The sequence below is a fragment of the Rhamphochromis longiceps genome, linkage group LG3 (assembly GCF_057381845.1).
Source record: "Rhamphochromis longiceps isolate RC_006_pf linkage group LG3, R_longiceps_female_GT1.1, whole genome shotgun sequence".
Classification (NCBI taxonomy): Eukaryota; Metazoa; Chordata; class Actinopteri; order Cichliformes; family Cichlidae; genus Rhamphochromis; species Rhamphochromis longiceps.
Genome location: NC_140559.1, coordinates 15689463 through 15710739, shown reverse-complemented (window position 1 = coordinate 15710739; position 21277 = coordinate 15689463). Strand labels below are relative to the sequence as shown.

Here is a 21277-nt window from a genome sequence, read left to right as displayed (position 1 = left end):
CAACTTTTAAAGATCACATACAGGGAGTGCAGAATTATTAGGCAAAAGAGTATTTTGTCCACATCATCCTCTTCATGCATGTTGTCTTACTCCAAGCTGTATAGGCTCGAAAGCCTACTACCAATTAAGCATATTAGGTGATGTGCATCTCTGTAATGAGAAGGGGTGTGGTCTAATGACATCAACACCCTATATCAGGTGTGCATAATTATTAGGCAACTTCCTTTCCTTTGGCAAAATGGGTCAAAAGAAGGACTTGACAGGCTCAGAAAAGTCAAAAATAGTGAGATATCTTGCAGAGGGATGCAGCAGTCTCAAAATTGCAAAGCTTCTGAAGCGTGATCATCGAACAATCAAGCGTTTCATTCAAAATAGTCAACAGGGTCGCAAGAAGCGTGTGGAAAAACCAAGGCGCAAAATAACTGCCCATGAACTGAGAAAAGTCAAGCGTGCAGCTGCCAAGATGCCACTTGCCACCAGTTTGGCCATATTTCAGAGCTGCAACATCACTGGAGTGCCCAAAAGCACAAGGTGTGCAATACTCAGAGACATGGCCAAGGTAAGAAAGGCTGAAAGACGACCACCACTGAACAAGACACACAAGCTGAAACGTCAAGACTGGGCCAAGAAATATCTCAAGACTGGTTTTTCTAAGGTTTTATGGACTGATGAAATGAGTGAGTCTTGATGGGCCAGATGGATGGGCCCGTGGCTGGATTGGTAAAGGGCAGCGAGCTCCAGTCCGACTCAGACGCCAGCAAGGTGGAGGTGGAGTACTGGTTTGGGCTGGTATCATCAAAGATGAGCTTGTGGGGCCTTTTCGGGTTGAGGATGGAGTCAAGCTCAACTCCCAGTCCTACTGCCAGTTTCTGGAAGACACCTTCTTCAAGCAGTGGTACAGGAAGAAGTCTGTGTCCTTCAAGAAAAACATGATTTTCATGCAGGACAATGCTCCATCACACGCGTCCAAGTACTCCACAGCGTGGCTGGCAAGAAAGGGTATAAAAGAAGAAAAACTAATGACATGGCCTCCTTGTTCACCTGATCTGAACCCCATTGAGAACCTGTGGTCCATCATCAAATGTGAGATTTACAAGGAGGGAAAACAGTACACCTCTCTGAACAGTGTCTGGGAGGCTGTGGTTGCTGCTGCACGCAATGTTGATGGTGAACAGATCAAAACACTGACAGAATCCATGGATGGCAGGCTTTTGAGTGTCCTTGCAAAGAAAGGTGGCTATATTGGTCGCTGATTTGTTTTTGTTTTGTTTTTGAATGTCAGAAACGTATATTTGTGAATGTGGAGATGTTATATTGGTGTCACTGGTAAAAATAAATAATTGAAATGGGTATATATTTGTTTTTTGTTAAGTTGCCTAATAATTATGCACAGTAATAGTCACCTGCACACACAGATATCCCCCTAAAATAGCTAAAACTAAAAACAAACTAAAAACTACTTCCAAAAACATTCAGCTTTGATATTAATGAGTTTGTTGGGTTCATTGAGAACATGGTTGTTGTTCAATAATAAAATTATTCCTCAAAAATACAACTTGCCTAATAATTCTGCACTCCCTGAATATGTGACAGCAAGTGGAATCCTAATCTACCAATCAGTATTGGGAAAAAACTGGTCAAGAGAGAAAAAGTTCAAGAACTGCTCTTTAGACGCTCCCGGCTGAGCTATATCCACAGCAATAGCTACGCAAGTACCCTAATTATTCAATTCAACACTTACCTCTTGGATATCAGCTTTCACTCCTTATACCTTTGAGCTTTAGTATTCAGAACTCTGAAGTGGTGAGACAAGATACCCTAGCAACAACAAAGTCATGGCTTGAAGTCCACACTCCAGCCTGCATGACCAGACATTTGGTTAAATTAATTATTTTTTTCTTTCTCTAAAAATGAACTGAACATTTTTAATTGATGAACAAATATAAATCTGCAGAGCCTTGTTCTGTACTTTATTTCAGGGTCTTCTACATGGTTCAGGAGCTGGTGATGAGTTTTTACACTTTCAGCATTCATAACATTTAGCTTGTGACACTGTATTTACATAATTAATACGGAGAATTAGAGTTCATAGTCTGGTTGACACGTTGCTCATAAAGTCAGCGAGAAACCCTCGGATTGGCCGGTTTGGTGGGTGTAGTGGAGTCAGACGCCTGAAAAGAAAAATTAAAGAATTTAATTCAGATCATTTAATTCCTTTAAATGTATCCTTTCCTAACTTTGTCTCAGAAAACCGACACATCTCTGGTTGCTTTAGGAAGTCACTCTTTGGATGGCCCCAGTGCTGAACCATATCTGCAGGTTTACAAGTAGCACATGCCGCCATCCAGACGACACCTTTCTTACTCCAGCAAGACGATGCTAAATCAAATTCTAGTAATGAGTAAAGCTGTTAAACTGGCCTGTCTGTAGTCCAGAACCGTCAGCCACTAGAAGCATCTCAAACTCTATGAAATCAAAGTAGGACTATATGGAGCAACTGAAATACATCAGTGGAAAGATTTGCCTTTCAAAGGATTACAGGTGATCAGACATTTTTTAAACATAAACAAAATTTCTCAGTGTCATCGTTTCACACATTGGTTATGAATGTTATAAAATAAATGGATAAAATAAATAAAGGCTTTAAAATGTTTCTGAATCTTTACATCATGGCTGCTGTGTTGTAAGGTTTTAATAAAGTTAGTTTGTAGTCTTAATGAAAAGAAGGAAAGCTGGAGAGCCAGACGGAGAAACGTTGTTTCTGCTCACCTGTCTTGATGCTCTTCCTCGCCCTGAGAAAACGGTGGTCATTCCCTTTTGCGCGGGGACGTGTCGGAGGGAGCGGTTTTTGGATTCCTTCAGTTCAGAAAGGAGCTCGGGGCTGGACAGTGACAGACGAGCTGAACAAAGACAATAATTTTAGTTTTCATATGGGTCCAACCAAATCTCTAAAACACAAAATGCCACACCCAAGAGTGGAGCCTGTTTGTTTTACATCAGCACAATAAACCAGTAACAGCTCGTCAAAGTCTCTCAGAGATATGTTTTCTATTAATGGGTCCTCTCCACCAGGGCGAGCTAGTCACTTCACATAGGTTAGGACAGTACTTCCAGCCGGCTCACCTTGTCTGTCCTTGAAGCCAGGGGACGGCGAGGTGGATGAAGAACTGGAGGGGGAGGAGGAAGGAGTGAGGCTGAAGGGGGAGGCCACAGGGGAGGTGGTGGAGGAAACCCCGCTGGATTCACTGTCGTCGCTGTGAGGCTTAAATTTGTTCCGACACTCTGGAAAGACAAAGATAAGAAGACATTTGTGGCTGTTTGTGCTTGAGATTTGGGGTTTTGCAATTCTTCTGTGGTAGTTTGATACAGAAACCCAGGACCACCCGGGCCCCTCAGGGCCCTGTTTCAGGTTCTGTTCAGTTATCCATCAACACAAAATTGAGCCTTAGAAAAAGGTTACCTCTTAGAAACTCTGCTTGCAGCTCAGGACTTCTGAGAGACAGAGTAAAAGGAGGAGGAGGGGGAGAGGATGAAGAGGAGTTCAGCTGGGTTTGTTTCCCAGCTCTGATCGAGGTAGATGTTGATGCCGGTGATGATGATGATGATGATGATGGAGGAGGTGGTGCTGAAGAATTCATGATGAACACCTGCAGTGAGACAAGCTTTAGTGAAGTTTTAATATATACATTTACTTATAAACAACATTTCACAGTTTTTCAATTTAACTAAATTTTGTTTATATAACATCACCTCAAGGTGCTTTATATTGTAGGGTAAAGACCCCAACAATAGCACAGTGGCACACTGAGAAAAAAACTCCCTTTTAACAGGAAGAAACCTCTGATAGAACCTGGCTTTTCTCAAATCTTTGACAAGAAACGACGGCCTGGATACCAATCCACAATGTTCAGGTGAGGATGAGTCCAGGTGAGATTGTTTCTTGGGTTTTGAATTAAAAACATTTAGCACAGTGATGTGGGAAGCACACCTGCAGGGCTCGATGAAAGTTTCATTTTGCCTGTCAGATCAGTGATACTCAACAGGGTTTTGAAAACAATCCAGATTTAAAGAACAAGAAAAATCAGTAACAGAGTGAGCAGATGAAGGCACAGCATTTTTGCCAACATTTTATTTTACTTTATTTACCAAATAAATACAATTTATTTTTTAATAATAAAAGTAAGAAATGTTAGAGAATACCTGTTAAAGAACACGTGTAAGTATGAAAAAGCAGGAGATACCTGTCTGCTTATTTTTATTAAAAGGACATTAAGATTTCTTTTACTGAACAATATAATACTGATAAAATATGCAGACTCCCTTTTCTCATTCCTTCACATGATGCACTTTTCATTCGGTGGTTTGGACCTTCTAACTGCAGACGAGCTTCATTTATCCAAAAAAAATGACTCTTTGAATGCCTGTCTTTTCATTAAAATCTCTAACAAACATTTCTGCATCCAATACTGACTCTAACTTAACATTAAACAAATCCGATAAAGTTCAGTGGCATGCTGGATGATAATATGCTGACTGAATAACTGTTTAGGAAGGGTAAGCTCTATATTAAAAGACAGACACAGACAAAAGTTGTGAAAACTCCATGACTTGGTTAATTACAATATAGCACAGATAATGTTTAGAGCTAGAAATAATCTATTACCAATCAATATTCAAGAGAGATGGAGGCTACAATCTGAATGGGAATAAGGTTTTTAAAAGATTTTTAAATAAGATTTGTGTGTCTGTGTGTAGGGCTCAATTGTGGAATGGGTTAGGGGCTAATAGGGGGATAATGTTGACGCGCCTGCTGTTCAAAACATAAGTCAAAGTTCCAGATTAAAAACTTCTTTATTTGTTATCAAATCCTTAAAATCTGTAGAAAAACAGTGATCAAAATAAACATTCTAAACTTGAGCGGTGAGCAAAAGTCAACTTCCCCCATCACCCACTCATTCACAAAAATTCCCTCGGGCTGTGAACAGGTGATATAGCAATCACTATTACTATTACCGACACCACATGACCCAAAGCTACGCCTATCCACAACAAGTTGTTTTCGATATAGATATGTCCAAAAAACACAGACTAACAAATAACGCAGTTCTTAAAGATGACGGCGAGTCCACCACCAACAAAGGAGCACTATTTTGGACAGAGCTCAGTCAGATGATTAAATTCCAAATTGTGCTGCCAAGTCTTTGTTACGAAGTCCAAATTCTCTTGACTGAAGACATCACTGAGAAGAATGAAATTAATAGAGCGAGCACTGGGGAGGGCCATCCTGATGGCAAACGTGTGTCAGCAATCTCACAAACCGAATCGACAGGTGCCCGTGCAGATGTCATACCATCATAATCCACAGATTACACAGGTTAAGGGTTGATGACCTGACAGAGCCTCCCACAGACCACCAGGACACAGAAAAACCACACAGATTTCTGAGTCTGACTACACCTTGCCTCCAAAGTTGTCTCAACTACTGTATGTTTCTTTGGACTGGGATTATCTCAGTCCCCAACCAGCAACAGATACAGGGGTTCAGCTTGGAGCATTCACCATGCACTTAGATCAGGTCAGTGGGCTGCAGCACTCCACAAAAACTCTTGAAGAATGGCTTGATGTGCAAAGACTTCTATGTGAGAGTCAAAGCTGCCTGATTTTAGTGCCACAGACTTTTTAGAAACCAATGAGAGACACTCTTCTTCTTCTTCTTCTTCTTCTGGTTGCTCCCTTTAGGGATCATCATGGCGGATCTGCCTACCTCACTAACAGCCTTCCTTCACTACATCCATAAACCTCCTCTGAGGTCTTCCTCTTTTCCTTCTGCCGCTTTTGTCCAATATATCCACTCTCTATTCTGTCTTGTTTCTAATGACTTTTATTTCTCTCATCTCCAGGGCATACCTCCACCTACTACCTACCACTCCTGACTTCCTCATCTGTAGTGCTCCTTCTCAGCATGAAGCTATACTGCTGCTCAATAGTCACCTCTCTTCTTAAAATAACGGCTCTTTCCTACACTGCATGCTCCTATCCATGCTCTAAATCCTTCCCTACTCAGCTCAATCCTCCAATGGGTCCATAAGTTACAAACTGAACACCATGTTGTATTTGATAAGACCTGGAAGTGGAGACTGAGACCATAAACTCATTAGGAAAGTATTAACTGAGGTGAGAGATAAGTTGTGTAATAGGCTCATTTTCTCATAGACTTCCATACAATCGGACCCCAGATGTCGCCCCCATAGGGCATCAAGAAGATTGCAGGTTGAATGCACTTCAACAGTGGCTACATCAAAGACCTGCTGTTGGAGAATGTCGTTTTTAATTGATTACCTGAACAACAATATTTCTGCTGTGCAGTTAATTGTACTAGCAGACCATTCAAGAAGTCTGTGAATGAAATTCTTGGATTCTACTTGGACTCAGAACTAATGACCAGGTGTCTGTCTGCGTCTGTGTAATGCTCCTCACTCTATGGATGCAGTCCAGAAATCAGTCTTCTATATACAATCAATTATTTTCGTTCTAAAACAAAGTAAATCAAATACTTTAAAATACTGCAGTGGGAAATGTAAGATCAAACGAGCGGCTCTGGATACTTCCTGGAGCGACTGCCATTAAGTCATCAGGAGGTTCAAACAGCTGAGTAACCACAGGTAGAAGCGATCACACTGACCATGAAAACTTTCCCCCCAACTTTGATAAACCATAATATTCTCATACAGAAGTGTGTTAGTGTTTTCACCTCATATATAAACACTGGCCCTGCTATGATGTCACAGGTGAGGCCTTCAGTCACATGACTGACCTCTGAGCTGGACCTGCAAGCTCAGATTGAACATAGGATCAGTGACACAGGCATTAAATGTGGTCCCCCTCACCCCCAGCTGTGAATCTGTTCTTCCAGTTCTCCCAGTTTGTACTCACTGGCTGGTGTGAAGTTCCTCGGCTGGTCGCAGCGTTGTTGGTGGTGTGGCGACTGAGCGACAGTTTCCTGCATGCAGGGCAAAGTCTGCTCTGCTCCCTCCCTCCCTACACACACGTGCGCACACACACTGACACCTACACACACACGCAAGCCCGTTCAGCTATCTTAGTGAGGACATTGACATAATGCTTTTCCTAGCCCCTTACCCTAACCCTAACCATTAAAAATGAAATCCTAACCCTAACCCTAACCCTTACCATCAAGTGATCTTTTGCTTTTAGCTGTACCAAGGTCGAGGCTGGTTCATAGAGGTGATCGAGCATTTGCAGTCGTAGCACCTAAGCTGTGGAATAATTTACCCCTACACATCAGACAGGCTCATACTGTCAATCTTTTTAAATCTCATCTTAAAACGCATTTTTATTTACTGGCTTTTAATACGGCATGAGAGTTGTTTGTTAATTCATATTTGGTGTTTGCTTTTAATACTCTAAGTTGTTTTATTATGTATGTTGTATTCTTGTACAGCACTTTGGTCAACGCTCCTGTTGTAATTATTGTGCTATATAAATAATTAAACTATTAAACTACCATAAAGCTAACCATAACCTAATTGTAATCCTGACACTAAAACCACATTTTGAGCCTCAAAAAGGCCTTCAAATTTGTGAGGACCGGTGTGTGTGACTGTTGGCTCTCACAAGACAGCTAGACAGGAACACACACACACACACACACACACACACACACACACACACACACACACACACACACACACACACACACACAGACTGTAATAACAGAGAGAGAGAGAGAGAGAGAGAGAGAGAGAGAGTGTGTGTGAGGAAAACTTTGAAAGCACGCACACGCAAAAGTCCATATTAATTATTGACGTGCTTTTATGACAACGTTACCATGGAGTCCAGGTAGGAAAATAAGCCAGCTGGACTTTTACCCTCCTAACACACACCGAAGACAGAGTGACTAATGTTCAGACTTTACATTTAAATACTCTCTCTCTTTTTGTGTTACAGCAAATGTGTGTGTGTGTGTGTGTGTGTGTGTGTGTGTGTGTGTGTGTGTGTGTGTGACAGAGAGAGAAGGTGATTAGGTCTTAATGTGGTCCTGATTCCACCTGTTACGGTGGCCCTGAGAGGCCAAACGGACTGCAACTTCAGGAAACACTTGCAAAAAGAAAAATGCTGCAAAAACAAAAACACCTGCAAAAGAAAAACACCTGCAAAAAGAAAAACACCTGCAAAAGAAAAACACCTGCAAAAAGAAAAATGCTGCAAAAACAAAAACACCTGCAAAAGAAAAACACCTGCAAAAGAAAAACACCTGCAAAAAGAAAAACACCTGCAAAAAGAAAAATGCTGCAAAAACAAAAACACTTGCAAAAGAAAAACACCTGCAAAAACAAAAACACCTGCAAAAGAAAAACACCTGTAAAAAGAAAAACACTTGCAAAAAGAAAAATGCTGCAAAAACAAAAACACCTGCAAAAGAAAAACACCTGCAAAAAGAAAAACACCTGCAAAAAGAAAAATGCTGCAAAAACAAAAACACCTGCAAAAGAAAAACACCTGCAAAAACAAAAACCCCTGCAAAAGAAAAACACCTGCAAAAACAAAAACCCCTGCAAAAGAAAAACACCTGCAAAAACAAAAACCCCTGCAAAAGAAAAATGCTGCAAAAACAAAAACACCTGCAAAAGAAAAACACCTGCAAAAACAAAAATGCTGCAAAAACAAAAACACCTGCAAAAGAAAAACACCTGCAAAAAGAAAAATGCTGCAAAAACAAAAACACCTGCAAAAGAAAAACACCTGCAAAAAGAAAAACCCCTGCAAAAGAAAAACACCTGCAAAAAGAAAAACACCTGCAAAAGAAAAACACCTGCAAAAAGAAAAACACCTGCAAAAAGAAAATTGCTGCAAAAACAAAAACACTTGCAAAAGAAAAACACCTGCAAAAACAAAAACACCTGCAAAAGAAAAACACTTGCAAAAAGAAAAATGCTGCAAAAACAAAAACACCTGCAAAAGAAAAACACCTGCAAAAAGAAAAATGCTGCAAAAACAAAAACATCTGCAAAAGAAAAACACCTGCAAAAACAAAAACCCCTGCAAAAGAAAAACACCTGCAAAAACAAAAACACCTGCAAAAGAAAAACACCTGCAAAAAGAAAAACACTTGCAAAAACAAAAACACCTGCAAAAAGAAAAATGCTGCAAAAACAAAAACACCTGCAAAAGAAAAACACCTGCAAAAAGAAAATTGCTGCAAAAACAAAAACACCTGCCAAAGAAAAACACCTGCAAAAACAAAAACACTTGCAAAAACAAAAAAGTGTCCAGAGTGAGGACAGACTGAGGGACACACTGCCACTGGCATGCACAGATAGAGACGAGGTGGTGCTGAAGCACTTGCCCTTTTGCCCTCAGTCCAAAAAAGTGCCCTTTTGAAAGACGTGATTTTTATTATTTTTTTTAAGCTGCGCGATTTAAAAAGGTGTGAAAATAATGGCTTGATTTGTGCCCCTTCTTCAAAGACACCCGAACCCTGTCGCTTTTTCACTGTCACCGTGTCACGTGAACATGCTTGCAGTTCATTTGTTGTGAGGCGTGTAGCAGCGGCATGACATAGGACTACTTGGAGTAGGCATAGTAGGCTAACTATAGCGACTGGGAACCACGGCGGACAACACGGCAGCTCTTTCCCTTCCCAACCAGTCAGGTAACCCATGAATCGAGTGAAATTATTCTGTTTGCCCTCTAAGACCAACCTGCAATTGTTTTGTTGTGAAGTAGCCTGTCAGAAACTGCACATGACAAACTTTGCCAGCTTGCCCCCTCCATCCATCCATATGTATAAACAAAAAAACGACACATTTAAAATGTAACCTAAACCATTTAGCCAACCCCACTCTCCATCAATTCCGACCTTTTTGCATATACTACTGAAAATATCACGTTATGCTATAGGCTACATGCCGTTAGGCAGAGGGCTCTTTTGAGCCCATTTTTCGTTACAAATTTTAGGATGATCTCACGGAAATCTGTGAATAAATACAAAGTTTTCAAACTGAAATCAGTGACGGGAAGACATCACACTTTTTAGAGATGGAACTGCAGAAAAACCTAAAACCTTGACATGATTATGAATAATGGAATTATGGACGTTTCTCCGTTTTTGTGGATTAGCCTTTCCATAACTAACGTCAACTACTGTCCTACTTTGGTAAGATTGAAATTAATGTCTTTGACTGTCTTTAGTAGGTGTCTCCTGTGAGAAAGTTAGAACACCGTCCAACTGTCTAAAGATGCAGTCTTTAGCCTAACTGGTTGTTACTGACTCAGCGATGCTCGCAGACATTTACGCACTGTGTTGTGACCTGATTGTGATAGAACAGTGACGTTGTTATTGGTAGTTTGAAGGGTACGGTGTTGGGGGTGGTGCATGTTAAAAGTTTTGAGAAGCACTGGTTAGACATGTTAATTTTTTTTGGTGTAACATATTGGCAACATTAACACATTAATTTGCTAAAGGAAAAATAGGCAGTTCCCGATTGCCTGTGAAAACGACCATTCTGCCCTGTTCTTGTAATGACCACAGTCAGTCTTATTCGTTCTCATACATTTTGGTCTATTTATTTACTAATTTCAGCAAGCATAATGCCTAGGAAAGAGATGCTGAGAAAGGAGAAAGAAAGGGATCTACAACAGGCAGCCCAGGGAAGCAGTTCTCTGCTCTCCTGGATGAAAGCAAAGGAAAATGAAGATGAAAGGTAAGAGTCAAGGGCAGAGTCAGGTTCTATTTTAATGTTTTAATGTAACCTGCTCCTTGCAGTTAATTCTATTGAAAAATCTTAAAAGCTGTTCACACTTAGTTTTTAATGAACTTAATCAGCAGGCATTGAGCTAACTATTATTTTGTACCTACGAAAGTTATTTCTATGTTACAAGACTTGCAGTATGGGTTATTATTAAAACTATCTGTTTAAGCTTATTATTATGATAAATAATAATACTATTATTATTATTATTGTTCCATTGTAGTCAGTCACAGCAGGGAAGCAGCTCTATGCCATCTACCAGCATAGCAGAAGAGGGAGATATAGAAACAGATGAAGCCGCGACCAATGCAGCAACAGGTTCAGTTAGGCCTACAGACACTGATGTAGTGCTCTCTGAAGACCACAATGAGGAAGAACAGATCGATCACATAATGTCAAAGTTAGCAGCTTTACAATACCCAACAGATCCAACACACATCCATACATTTAAAATAAAGCGCAATGACAGATACGTTTCAATGTGCTGCCATTTTGATGCTCCTTGATGACATCAGTGACAGTGACCCACCTAACCTGGCCCAAGGTGATGCTCAGATGTACAGAAATGCCATTAATTTTATGTTCATTCTCTGCATGGAAATCACCACACCAGTATTCGAAGTCACTGCTTTGGCATCAGATTCTCTGCAGGAAGAAGGGTTGGACCATTCCACTGCCTACAAGGTAATTGATGGTGTGCTTCACACATTGCAAACCATGAGGTCTGAGGAGAAATTTGGAGAGATATTTAGATGTGCATCAAAGAAGGCAGAGAGTTTCAACATTCCAGTACCTACCGTGGTGCCTGGTCAGGAGAGAAAGCGGAAAGTTCCAGTGCGTTTCCAACACAGCACCACAGTGTCTCAAGTAGGTGCTCAGGTTGAGTCAGTGGAGGCATATTTCAGGAGTGGTGTATATTTCACCTTTCTGGACATCATGACTGGGGAACTGAACAGGAGGTTCAAAGGGGACAATACTGGAAGCCCAACGGCCAGAATCATTCAGTCCTTCCAGCCCTTAACTGTGCATGCTAACTGGGTAGGCCCACCAAACCCAGAAGCCATTGAAGCTGTCCACATCCTCTGTGAATTCTATGGAGAAGATGAGGACCAGCTCAAAACAGAATTAAAGGTCTTCCACTCCAGCTTTAGTTCAAAAGACCTCAGAGAAATATTTCTGATACTGAGGGAAAACAATGGCCAGCTGATCTTTCCTGCCTTTGTCAAAATGATTCAGATCTACGCAACACTACCAGTGACAACTGCGACAGTTGAAAGATCCTTTTCAAAGCTAAAAATAATCAAAAATAAACTAAGAAGTTTGTGTGGAGAAGAAAGGTTGTCTGATCTCCTCTTGTTGGCCATTGAGAAAGATGTGGAGATCAATTACAACGAGGTCATCAACATCTACAAAGACATGGCACCAAGAAGGATGCTTCTTTAGAGCAGTACACTCCATTTAATGGACACTTGAGAATATGTATGTATATAGTTTAGAGTTGGATACAGATTTTATCTTTTTGTGGTGTGATTTTTGATTTTTAGAGAATGTTTTGAAATAAAAGTCAAATTGCATTTAACCTGTGCGATTTTTTTATTATAAAAAGAAAAGGTTTTCCACATATGCAAAAAGTGCCCTTTTTTCCCCCTGGAGCACTTGCCCCCCAAAATGTCTGTGCACGCCACTGCACACTGCTGCACATCATCTGTGAGGCTTTGCACCCCTGATGATCCACCAGGATAAACTCAACAGTGTGTGAGGAGGAGGAGGAGGAAGAGCCATCAGGAGCTGACAGATGGAGAGAATAGACAGACTGTTCCCTGTTTGTGAAGGACTGCTAGGAAAGTTTATTAACATAACTGTCTGTCCTGAATCAGTCTTATTAGGTAATGTTCAAATAATGTGATCATCCGGTGAGTATGCTGGCCATGCAAGAACTGGGACATTCTCAGCTGCCATCTGCCCTGAACAATGTGAACCATGATTCATCTGTGAAGCGCACACCTCTCCAACGTGCCAGACGCCATCGAATGTGAGCATTTGCCCACACAAGTCTGTTACGGCGACGAGCTGGAGTCAGGTCAAGACCCCGATGAGGACGACGGGCATGCAGTTGAGCGTCCCTGAGACGGTTTCTGACAGTTTGTGCAGAAATTGTTTGGTTGTGCAAACCAATTGTTCCAGCAGCTGTCTGGGTGGCTGGTCTCCGTGCCTGTGTCCGGCAGCCTCACCTCTGTCAGTGCGCCCCAGGGCAGCTGTGGCTACAATGTAGCTTGCTATCGCCAGTGTGTGAATGTGTGTGTGAATGGGTGAATGACTGAATGTAGTGTAAAGCGCTTTGGGGTCCTATGGACTAGAAAAGCGCTATACAAATGCAGGCCATTTACCATTTACCATTCTTTGCAAGCTCCTTTGACTACGATGACCTGGATGACTGAGAACCTTCACAGACATTTTCTCTCAAAGTTTAAAAGTATGTTCGCAAGGGGCACCGGAGGGCCACCGTTTGCTGAACTTAAAACAAGGAAGACGGTGTATGACGGACTTCTCTGTGGAGTTTTGGACACTGGCTAAGGAGACTGGATGGGGGCAGCCTGCGCTGATAAGTACCTTACTAAACAATGTTTGTGATGAACTCAAGGGCGAACTATTAATGAGGGAGCTGCCCAAGACTCTGTCGGAAGTAATCACCTTATGTGTTAAGGTAGATGAACATTTGAGGGCGTGTCACCGCGCCAGCAACTACGGTTCCCAGAGGACCGTGGGGCGAGCGGAGACGGCTTCCAGAGGAAGTAGCGATCGGGAAGTGGACCGCGGCGACGAGCATGAGCAACCCATGCAGATCGGACGCTCCCAAATTTCCCCAGAGGAGAGAGCACGCAGATGGAGGTCTGGTGAGTGATTTTACTGCAGCCACAAGGGCCATCTCGCCAAGGTCATTCCTGCACGGCCAAAAGACCTCCCCCGCCGGTAGAAAGGAGGATACGGGTGGGCGAGGTCTCCTTTTCACATTCTCCTCCACGCTTCATGCTAGCCGCTAAAGTGACTGTCCACTCTGCCTCTCACTCCCTTCAGGCGCTGATTGACTCTGGGGTGGAGCAGAGCTTCATGGATGCTTCCCTGGCTCTTAAACTTAAGATTTACACACAAGCATTGCCCCACTCGTTGCAGGTCACCGCTTTAAATGGTCAGCGTCTCCCCAACATAACCCACGTTACAGAACCCGTGTCCCTAACTCTGTCTGGGAATCACACTGACCTGTTGCAGTTTTATGTCTTTGAAGCTCCTCTCACGCCCGTAGTGCTAGGATTTCCATGGTTACGCCAGCATAACCCTGTACTCGACTGGAAGATGGAGAGGGTTCTGGGGTGGGGGGAGGAGTGTCACATGACCTGTTTAAAAGCAGCTACTCCAGTAAAAGCATCTAACCCACTACCACACAAGCCCCCTGAACTTTCAGCCATCCCGTCAGAGTATCATGATCTCAAGCAAGTATTTTGTAAGGACCGAGCCCGTTCTCTTCCTCCTCACTGCCCGTATGACTGCAGTATTGATTTGCTCCCAGGTGCACCTCTTCCCACTAGTAGCTTATACAGTCTCTCTCAACCTGAACGTGAATGCATGGAGAAGTATATTAATGAATCCTTGGCTGATGGACTGATTCGCCCCTCTACATCCCCTGTGGCTGCCGGGTTCTTTTTCGTCACTAAGAAGGATAAAAGCCTTCGGCCATGTATTGATTTCCAGGGCCTCAATAACATTACCATTAAGAATAAATAACCTCTGCCACTCTTATCCTCCGCCTTTGAACTCCTGCAGGGGGGGACCATTTTCACTAAGCTCGATCTGCGGAATGCCTACCACTTAGTCAGGATGAGAGAGGGAGACGAGTGGAAAACGGCCTTCAACACGCACTTGGGCCATTTTGAATACTTGGTCATGCCGTTTGGACTGACTAATGCTCCAGCTGTGTTTCAGGGTCTAGTCAACGATGTTCTCCGAGATTTCATCAATCGTTTTGTGTTTGTGTACCTTGATGACATCCTCATCTTCTCCCACTCTCTCTCTCTGATCATGTACAAGTCCTGCAACGTCTCCTGGAGAATCACCTCTTTGTTAAAGGGGAGAAGTGCGAGTTTCATGTGAGTACTGTGTCATTTTTGGGCTACATCATCGAACAGGGCGATTTAAGAACCGATCCAGCTAAGGTACAAGCAGTCTTGCACTGGCCCACTCCACCTAACCGTAAGCAGCTTCAACGGTTCCTTGGTTTTGCAAACTTTTATCGGAGGTTCATTCGTGATTACAGCAAGATTGCCTTACCACTAACCCGTTTAACTTAACCTAAGGTACCTTTCTGCTGGGATGATCAGGTTCAGGAGGCTTTCTCCCGGCTAAAGAAACGCTTCGCGTCAGCGCCCATCCTCCGGCAACCGAATCTCAAGCGGCAGTTTATCGTGGAAGTGGACGCCTCGGATGTAGGGGTCGGAGCCGTTCTCTCCCAGCAACTAGAGGGTAAGCTCCACCCTTGTGCTTACTTCTCCCGTCGTCTCTCTCCTGCAGAGCAGAACTACGACATCGGGGACAGGGAGCTGTTGGCAATCAAACTCGCCCTGGAGGAGTGGCGCCACTGGCTAGAGGGCGCAACAGAACCCTTTGTGGTATGAACTGACCACAAGAACCTCGAATACATCCGGTCGGCTAAACGACTAAATGCCCGACAAGCCAGGTGGGCTCTGTTCTTTACCAGATTCTGCTTCACCATCACCTACAGGCCCAGCTCTCGGAACGTGAAACCAGATGCCCTTTCCCGCCTATTCACTACTGCAGAGGACCCCAACCGTGAGGCTCCCATTCTCCCTCCCACATGCATTATCGGAGCCCTGTTGTGGGAGATCGAGTCCGCCATACAGGAGGCCCAGCGGGCAGAACCGGATCCGGGGACTGGTCCCCCAGGATTGCTCTTTGTTCCCACGTCCGTTCGCTCACGAGTGCTATAATGGGCCCACGGCGGAAAACTCACCTGTCATCCGGGCATTCATTGCACTGTCACCTTCATCAAGCGGTTCGCCTGGTGGCCTACACTAGCCAAAGACATCCAAGAATTCATCGCCGCCTGTCCAACCTGTGCCCAGAATAAACCTGTCAACCAGCCCGCTGCTGGCCTACTTCATCCCTTACCTACGCCAAGCCGCCCCTGGTCCCACATTGCGGTTGACTTTGTCACTGGTCTTCCGCCGTCATCAGGTAACACAGTCATTCTCACCATTGTCGACCGTTTTTCTAAAGCTGCCCACTTTGTTGCTCTCCCCAAGCTCCCCACCGCCCTGGAGACCCCCCTCTTCTGTCAACTCATGTGTTTCGCCTCCACGGGATCCCCGCTGAAGTGGTCTCGGACCGAGGCCCACAGTTCACGTCACGTGTTTGGAGGGAGTTCTGCACCTCCTTAGGGGCCCAGGTCAGTCTCTCGTCAGGTTTTCATCCACAGACCAACGGTCAAGCGGAACGGGCCAACCAAGAACTCAAAGCAGCTCTCCGTTGCTTGACGTCCACTAATCAGACCACCTGGAGCGAGCAACTGACGTGGGTGGAGTACGCTCACAATAGCCTTACCTCGTCGGCCACAGGCGTCGCATGATAAGGTGGGGCCAGGTTTCACAATGGGCTCACCCCAAACCCTGGCTGATTGGGACACACACCCGCTTTCACACCTTGGCTCAGGCGATTAGAGGATCATCAGGGGGTCCTTTGTCCCTCTTTGGGGGGAAACTCCCACTAGGATCTGGGACTAAATCTGGGACTCTCCACCATTTGACCTTAGAACTGAAGAAACTTCTCGAATGAGAGGTGAAACGTCATCAAGCAACTTAAAGAAGTCCAGACGCCTTTCTTTGCAAGCTCCTTTGACTACGATGACCTGGATGACTGAGAACATTCGCAGACATAATTTTGAAGCTATCTACATATTTAATTAATTTGAACAATAAACATTAATGCCTGAGTGTAGGGTAGACACTCTGCAACGTTAACATCAGCTAACTTTCAAATCAACAAAACACACTTTCCATAAAGAGGCCATTGTGATTTCTGTGTACTTACAAGCAGACAGTGTTGAATTTTTAACCTTTTGATAGAGAAGGAAAAGGCGTTAATCAAATAGCCAGCAATAAGAAAAATCTGGGGGATAAAAATGGACCATTTCTAGTTTGAATCAGGTGAACAAATGGACCTTACAAGGACAAGAACAATGAGTGTTTACTTTTTGAAGTTGGAAAAAGGACCATTCATAATCAACAGCAGGCACAGCAGTGGTGCACATTGCCACACACCTTTAGAAACGTTACCATTAATATTAAACAAAAGTTTAATGTGACCAGTCATATTGCATCTGGTTAACAGAGGAGTCACCTAAATATTACACTATTAACCCAGTGCTTTTCTCTCATGATGTTGAGAGTGGGCAGTAGTGAGTGAACACAGTAGTGTTCAGTACACATGCTTCTTTGGATTTAAAGAAATGTATCTATTCAAGTGTCCATGGAGCACTGTGAAAGTGACATTCCAACAAAAGCATTTTAAGGATGTTCATTGTCATAGATGTGGTGTCTCAGTGAAAACGCTAAAAAGTTACTGACACATAAAGAAGGCCTACGCAACAATGAAGCACAATCGGAGTGCCCATGTCGTGAAGTAGGTTGCAAGTCTCACTTGAGAAATTACAGTGCTTTTAAGTGTCTTGTTTATCATCATCATGAGCCACAACAATCACAAATGTTTGAAGTTACTCTTTATAGTCACATAAAAAGGACAAGAACACTGTTGTCCCTATTATTAACTTTAAGGTGATCCCTCAGTGTTCTCTCTCTATTATCCTTTGGTGTAATTTGTTCTGTAAACTTGTTAGTCAATTGTCTGCTCTGTTATGCATTTAGCCTTTATTATTTTGTTTCATTGTCTTGAATAGTTTCAGCTGTGCCCTTTTCTGCAGTTGTGTCCACTTCCACTAACTATCTAGCATTTATAATCTATTTCCTTTGTTCTTTCTCAGATACTTTGGTTAAGTTCCCTCATGTGCTCCTTGTTCTCTGAAGAATTTTGGATTTGCTTTTTACTTTTCCGTCAATGGATTTCCAGATACTATCTAACTGAAAGTTAGATTACAGTTTAACCTGCTGGTAACCTGGATAATATACAATTTTATTAAATTAAATACAAGTAAATATATCACAGTTTAAAAACCTAGTAATAACAGAACTTTTTGACAATTTTAGACCCCATTGAATTGTATCACAATGGTGTTTGACCATATTATCAAGGAATTCCATTGTTCTTACATGTGAATAGATTTTATTTAATATAAAAACTTAAATTTTAACTACAACATTTTTTGTAAAAACACAACAGATGGCAAATTTACATTATTTTTCCAGTCCTTTTTAAACAGTGATGGAAAAAATGGTATTTGTCTAGCAATAAGTTTTAAGAAGTTCAGATACAGGAAATAAGCACTACTTATCATGTAGATATTAATGTGTGACAGACAGTTATACCAGGCTGGTTGTGTTGATTAAGAAAGAATAAAAACACTTTTTAAAATATCTGTTATGTGAATATGCCAACATTTCCTGTTTAAACTTGTTTTATCTAAAGTTTTATAACTACAGCAACAAATCATCTCCATTTACACATCAAATAGAAACATGAATCACTTGTAATGATTAGAAACTTGATAGAATTTCAAATCTAGTTTGGGGAGTCATTCAGTGAGAAACAGTGAAATGATTTTCCATGTGAAAAGGTGGACAGCAGAAACAGAAAGAAACAGTGAAACTAAAAGAGAAACAAAGAGCTTTGGAACAACGAGGCAGCAGGAGGACAGCTGCAGTTTAACAGCTTCAACTCACTGACAGGAAACAACATTAGAAACATCATCATCCTCAACTCATCTGCTGCACTGACACTGACACCTTCAACGGACACACCTTCAGTTTATCATAAGTGTTAATGAATGGAAACATCCTGTGAGTGAAAGTGTGTGTGAAGGTGTGTATGTGTGTGTTAGTATCAGGATCAGAGAACGACAGCTTTCCTCTGTTCCAGTCCAGATTCACTCTGATCCTCTGGAGCTTCTTCTGGACTGGGAGAACACTAGATCCAGCTGATGGTGAACATAATGAGTATTGACTTTCATGAAACCCTATTCCCCATAATCCAGACTGTATGTGTCCCTTTCTCTGGACAGACTCTGGTGACACACCCACTACCCATAATGTACTGTATCCAACCTCGACATCCCAGCTGTGAGTCCCTGAGTTAAAGCCCTCAGAGCCCAGGACAGAGTTGTATAAATCAAACCTCTCTGGATTATCAGGAAGCTGCTGCCTCTCTCCTCCTCGTCTCACACTGGTCAGATCTTCAGACAGGATGAGGTTTGGATGAGCAGTGTTTGGGTCCAGAATGAGAGAAGTGTAGGAGACCATGTCCTTCATGTTGTTCCAGATGTTGAAGGTCAGGTTGCCCAGGTGTTTGGCCTGGTCTATCAGAGCTCCTGAGGGCAGCTGTGGATTATCCAGCAGGGGGCAGCGCTGGACTCTTTCCACTGCAGCCTTGTAGTTGTGCAGGAATGAGACGTCTTCAGCTCTCAGCTCCTCCTCTGTGGCTCTGACTGTGTCTGAAAGAGCTGCTATCTCTCTGCTCAGAGCCTTCATCTTCTCCTTCATCATCCCACTCTTCTGCTCCTCTTCCTCCCTCAGTGCAGCCAGCCTGGCCTCCTCTTCCTCTGCTAGAAACTGGTGAAGCTTCTTAAACTGCTCCTTAATCTGCCTCTCTGTGTGTCGGGCCTGGACCTTAATGTGTTCTGCTGTTTGATCAAACTTCACTTGAACTTCTTCACAAACCTTTAACTTCTCCTTTAAGGGCTCCAGAGTTTCCTGAAGTTCCTTCTTGTGTTGTTGTGCAGCTTCATCGATGGGTCTGAATCTGTGATTGGTGTGATTTTGTGAGATGCAACAGACGACACACGCTGGCTGCTGATGGTCCAGACAGAAGAGTTTGAGTTTCTCAGAGTGCAGACTGCAGAGAGTCTCTGAAGCTCTCTGATCTCTCTCCTGTAAGAACGACTCACACAGATTCTTTAAAGCCAGGTTTGAAGGTGGATCATACTCTGATATTTCCTTACAAACTGGACACTCGTGTATTATTCTCTCTCTCCACCATCTCTTCAGACAGTCTTTACAGAAGCTGTGGCTACATGACAGAATAACAGGATCTCTGAAGACCTCCTGACAGACCGGACAGCAGAGATCCTTCTGTGATCTGGAAGCCATTGAGTCTGTGAGTGAAGCTGAAAACAGCAGACAGGAAGTACAGTCAGTCCTGGCTCCCCTCCCTCCTCTACCACCTTCACTGAAACATCCTTTGAGTCGTGTTTTTGCTCAAACTCACATTCAGTGTGTGGAGCGTCAGCAGCTTGAAGCAGCAGTGTTGGAGTTTTCCACGTTTCTCTCCTGTAGCTGGACTCACTCAGAGGAAGCTGCTAGTTTGGTCTGAGCTCAGTCTGATCGTCTGTGCGTCTCTCTTTACCGATGAAAAAGAACAGCTTGTTTCCTGGTTAGTTTCAAATGAGTCAGGATGAGGAGGGGAGGTTAATTCACTTTCCTTTCTCAAATACTCTCGCTTTACAGAGAAACGAAGGTGTGTTTCATTCCAAAGTTCAGCCGTTTACCTGCCGGCAGCTGTAAAACAGGTCACAGCATGAAGCTCAGAAAAGAAAGTGTGATTCAGTCGTGGAGGTGTTTGTGAGGTTTCATTTTGAAAGTGCTTGAGGGTCTTCAAGTTTAAAAAACAATCGAGTTTGTTCTTTCTTTTCCACATACCTCAGGAGTGTAATGCAGGAACATATACACAGGGAATTTTGTGTGTTTATTGGTAAAAACAACAGTTTTCAGCTCATTAGTAATAAATCTTGTGAACTTGTTTCTCAGTAAGGTTGCACTGTTTATAGTGTCTATACTAGGGTGCTGGAAAACAAAGTATGTCCATATTGAAATAATTCCACCCTTTTTCAATACTTTCAAGGAAAGAAGACTAATTATACCAAAAAAATTTTCAGTTTATTACTGTATTTTAAAGTCAAGATGAGTGATATTTCTCTTTACATATTAATCACACATTACTGATTCAGGTTGTGCTACATTATAGCACATTAACAGAGTCTGTTTGTTTCAGAGAGAGGATGAATTCAGTGAGTAAACTCTGACCTGGATAGAAAAAGATTTACAAATGATTCATGTAAAGGTACTGTTTTGAATTTTCAGAACAAAGCTCAAGAGAAGAAAGACATTAAAGACAAAAGAAGATGCTTTAGATGTTCAGATGTCATTCTGAATCCTGAAGTATGAGAATGTTCAAGCATCTACAAAGGGGAAGAGATTCAATGCGTTCAGTCAACTTAATAAAAATTGAAACTTTTTATTTAATGAACAGAAAGAATACCTTTTCAGTAA

At 42.6% G+C, this 21277-nt stretch overlaps 2 protein-coding genes across 4 annotated transcripts; both read right to left on the bottom strand.

Annotated features, from left to right (window-relative positions):
• Positions 1-1967: 1967 nt before the first annotated feature.
• On the bottom strand, positions 1968-7028 carry LOC146673111 (uncharacterized). 3 transcript variants are annotated; one of them, XM_085402253.1, is made up of 6 exons: positions 6934-6997; positions 6752-6827; positions 3461-3647; positions 3124-3282; positions 2770-2900; positions 1968-2171 (listed from the first exon to the last, which is right to left on the bottom strand). In XM_085402253.1, exons 3-6 carry the CDS (start codon positions 3636-3638, stop codon positions 2118-2120), a joined length of 522 nt encoding a protein of 173 aa, XP_085258379.1. In that variant the 5' UTR covers positions 3639-3647; positions 6752-6827; positions 6934-6997; the 3' UTR covers positions 1968-2117. The 3 variants fall into 3 exon arrangements, with proteins under 3 accessions (XP_085258379.1, XP_085258378.1, XP_085258380.1); XM_085402252.1 differs by lacking the exon at positions 6752-6827 and having other exon boundaries at positions 6934-7028; XM_085402254.1 differs by lacking the exon at positions 6752-6827 and having other exon boundaries at positions 6888-6997.
• An 11599-nt stretch (positions 7029-18627) lies between these two features.
• LOC146673110 (nuclear factor 7, ovary-like) lies at positions 18628-20101 on the bottom strand. Its single transcript, XM_085402251.1, has one exon. The coding sequence runs from the start codon at positions 20096-20098 to the stop codon at positions 18710-18712; it is 1389 nt and encodes a 462-aa protein (XP_085258377.1). The 5' UTR covers positions 20099-20101; the 3' UTR covers positions 18628-18709.
• Positions 20102-21277: the final 1176 nt, after the last annotated feature.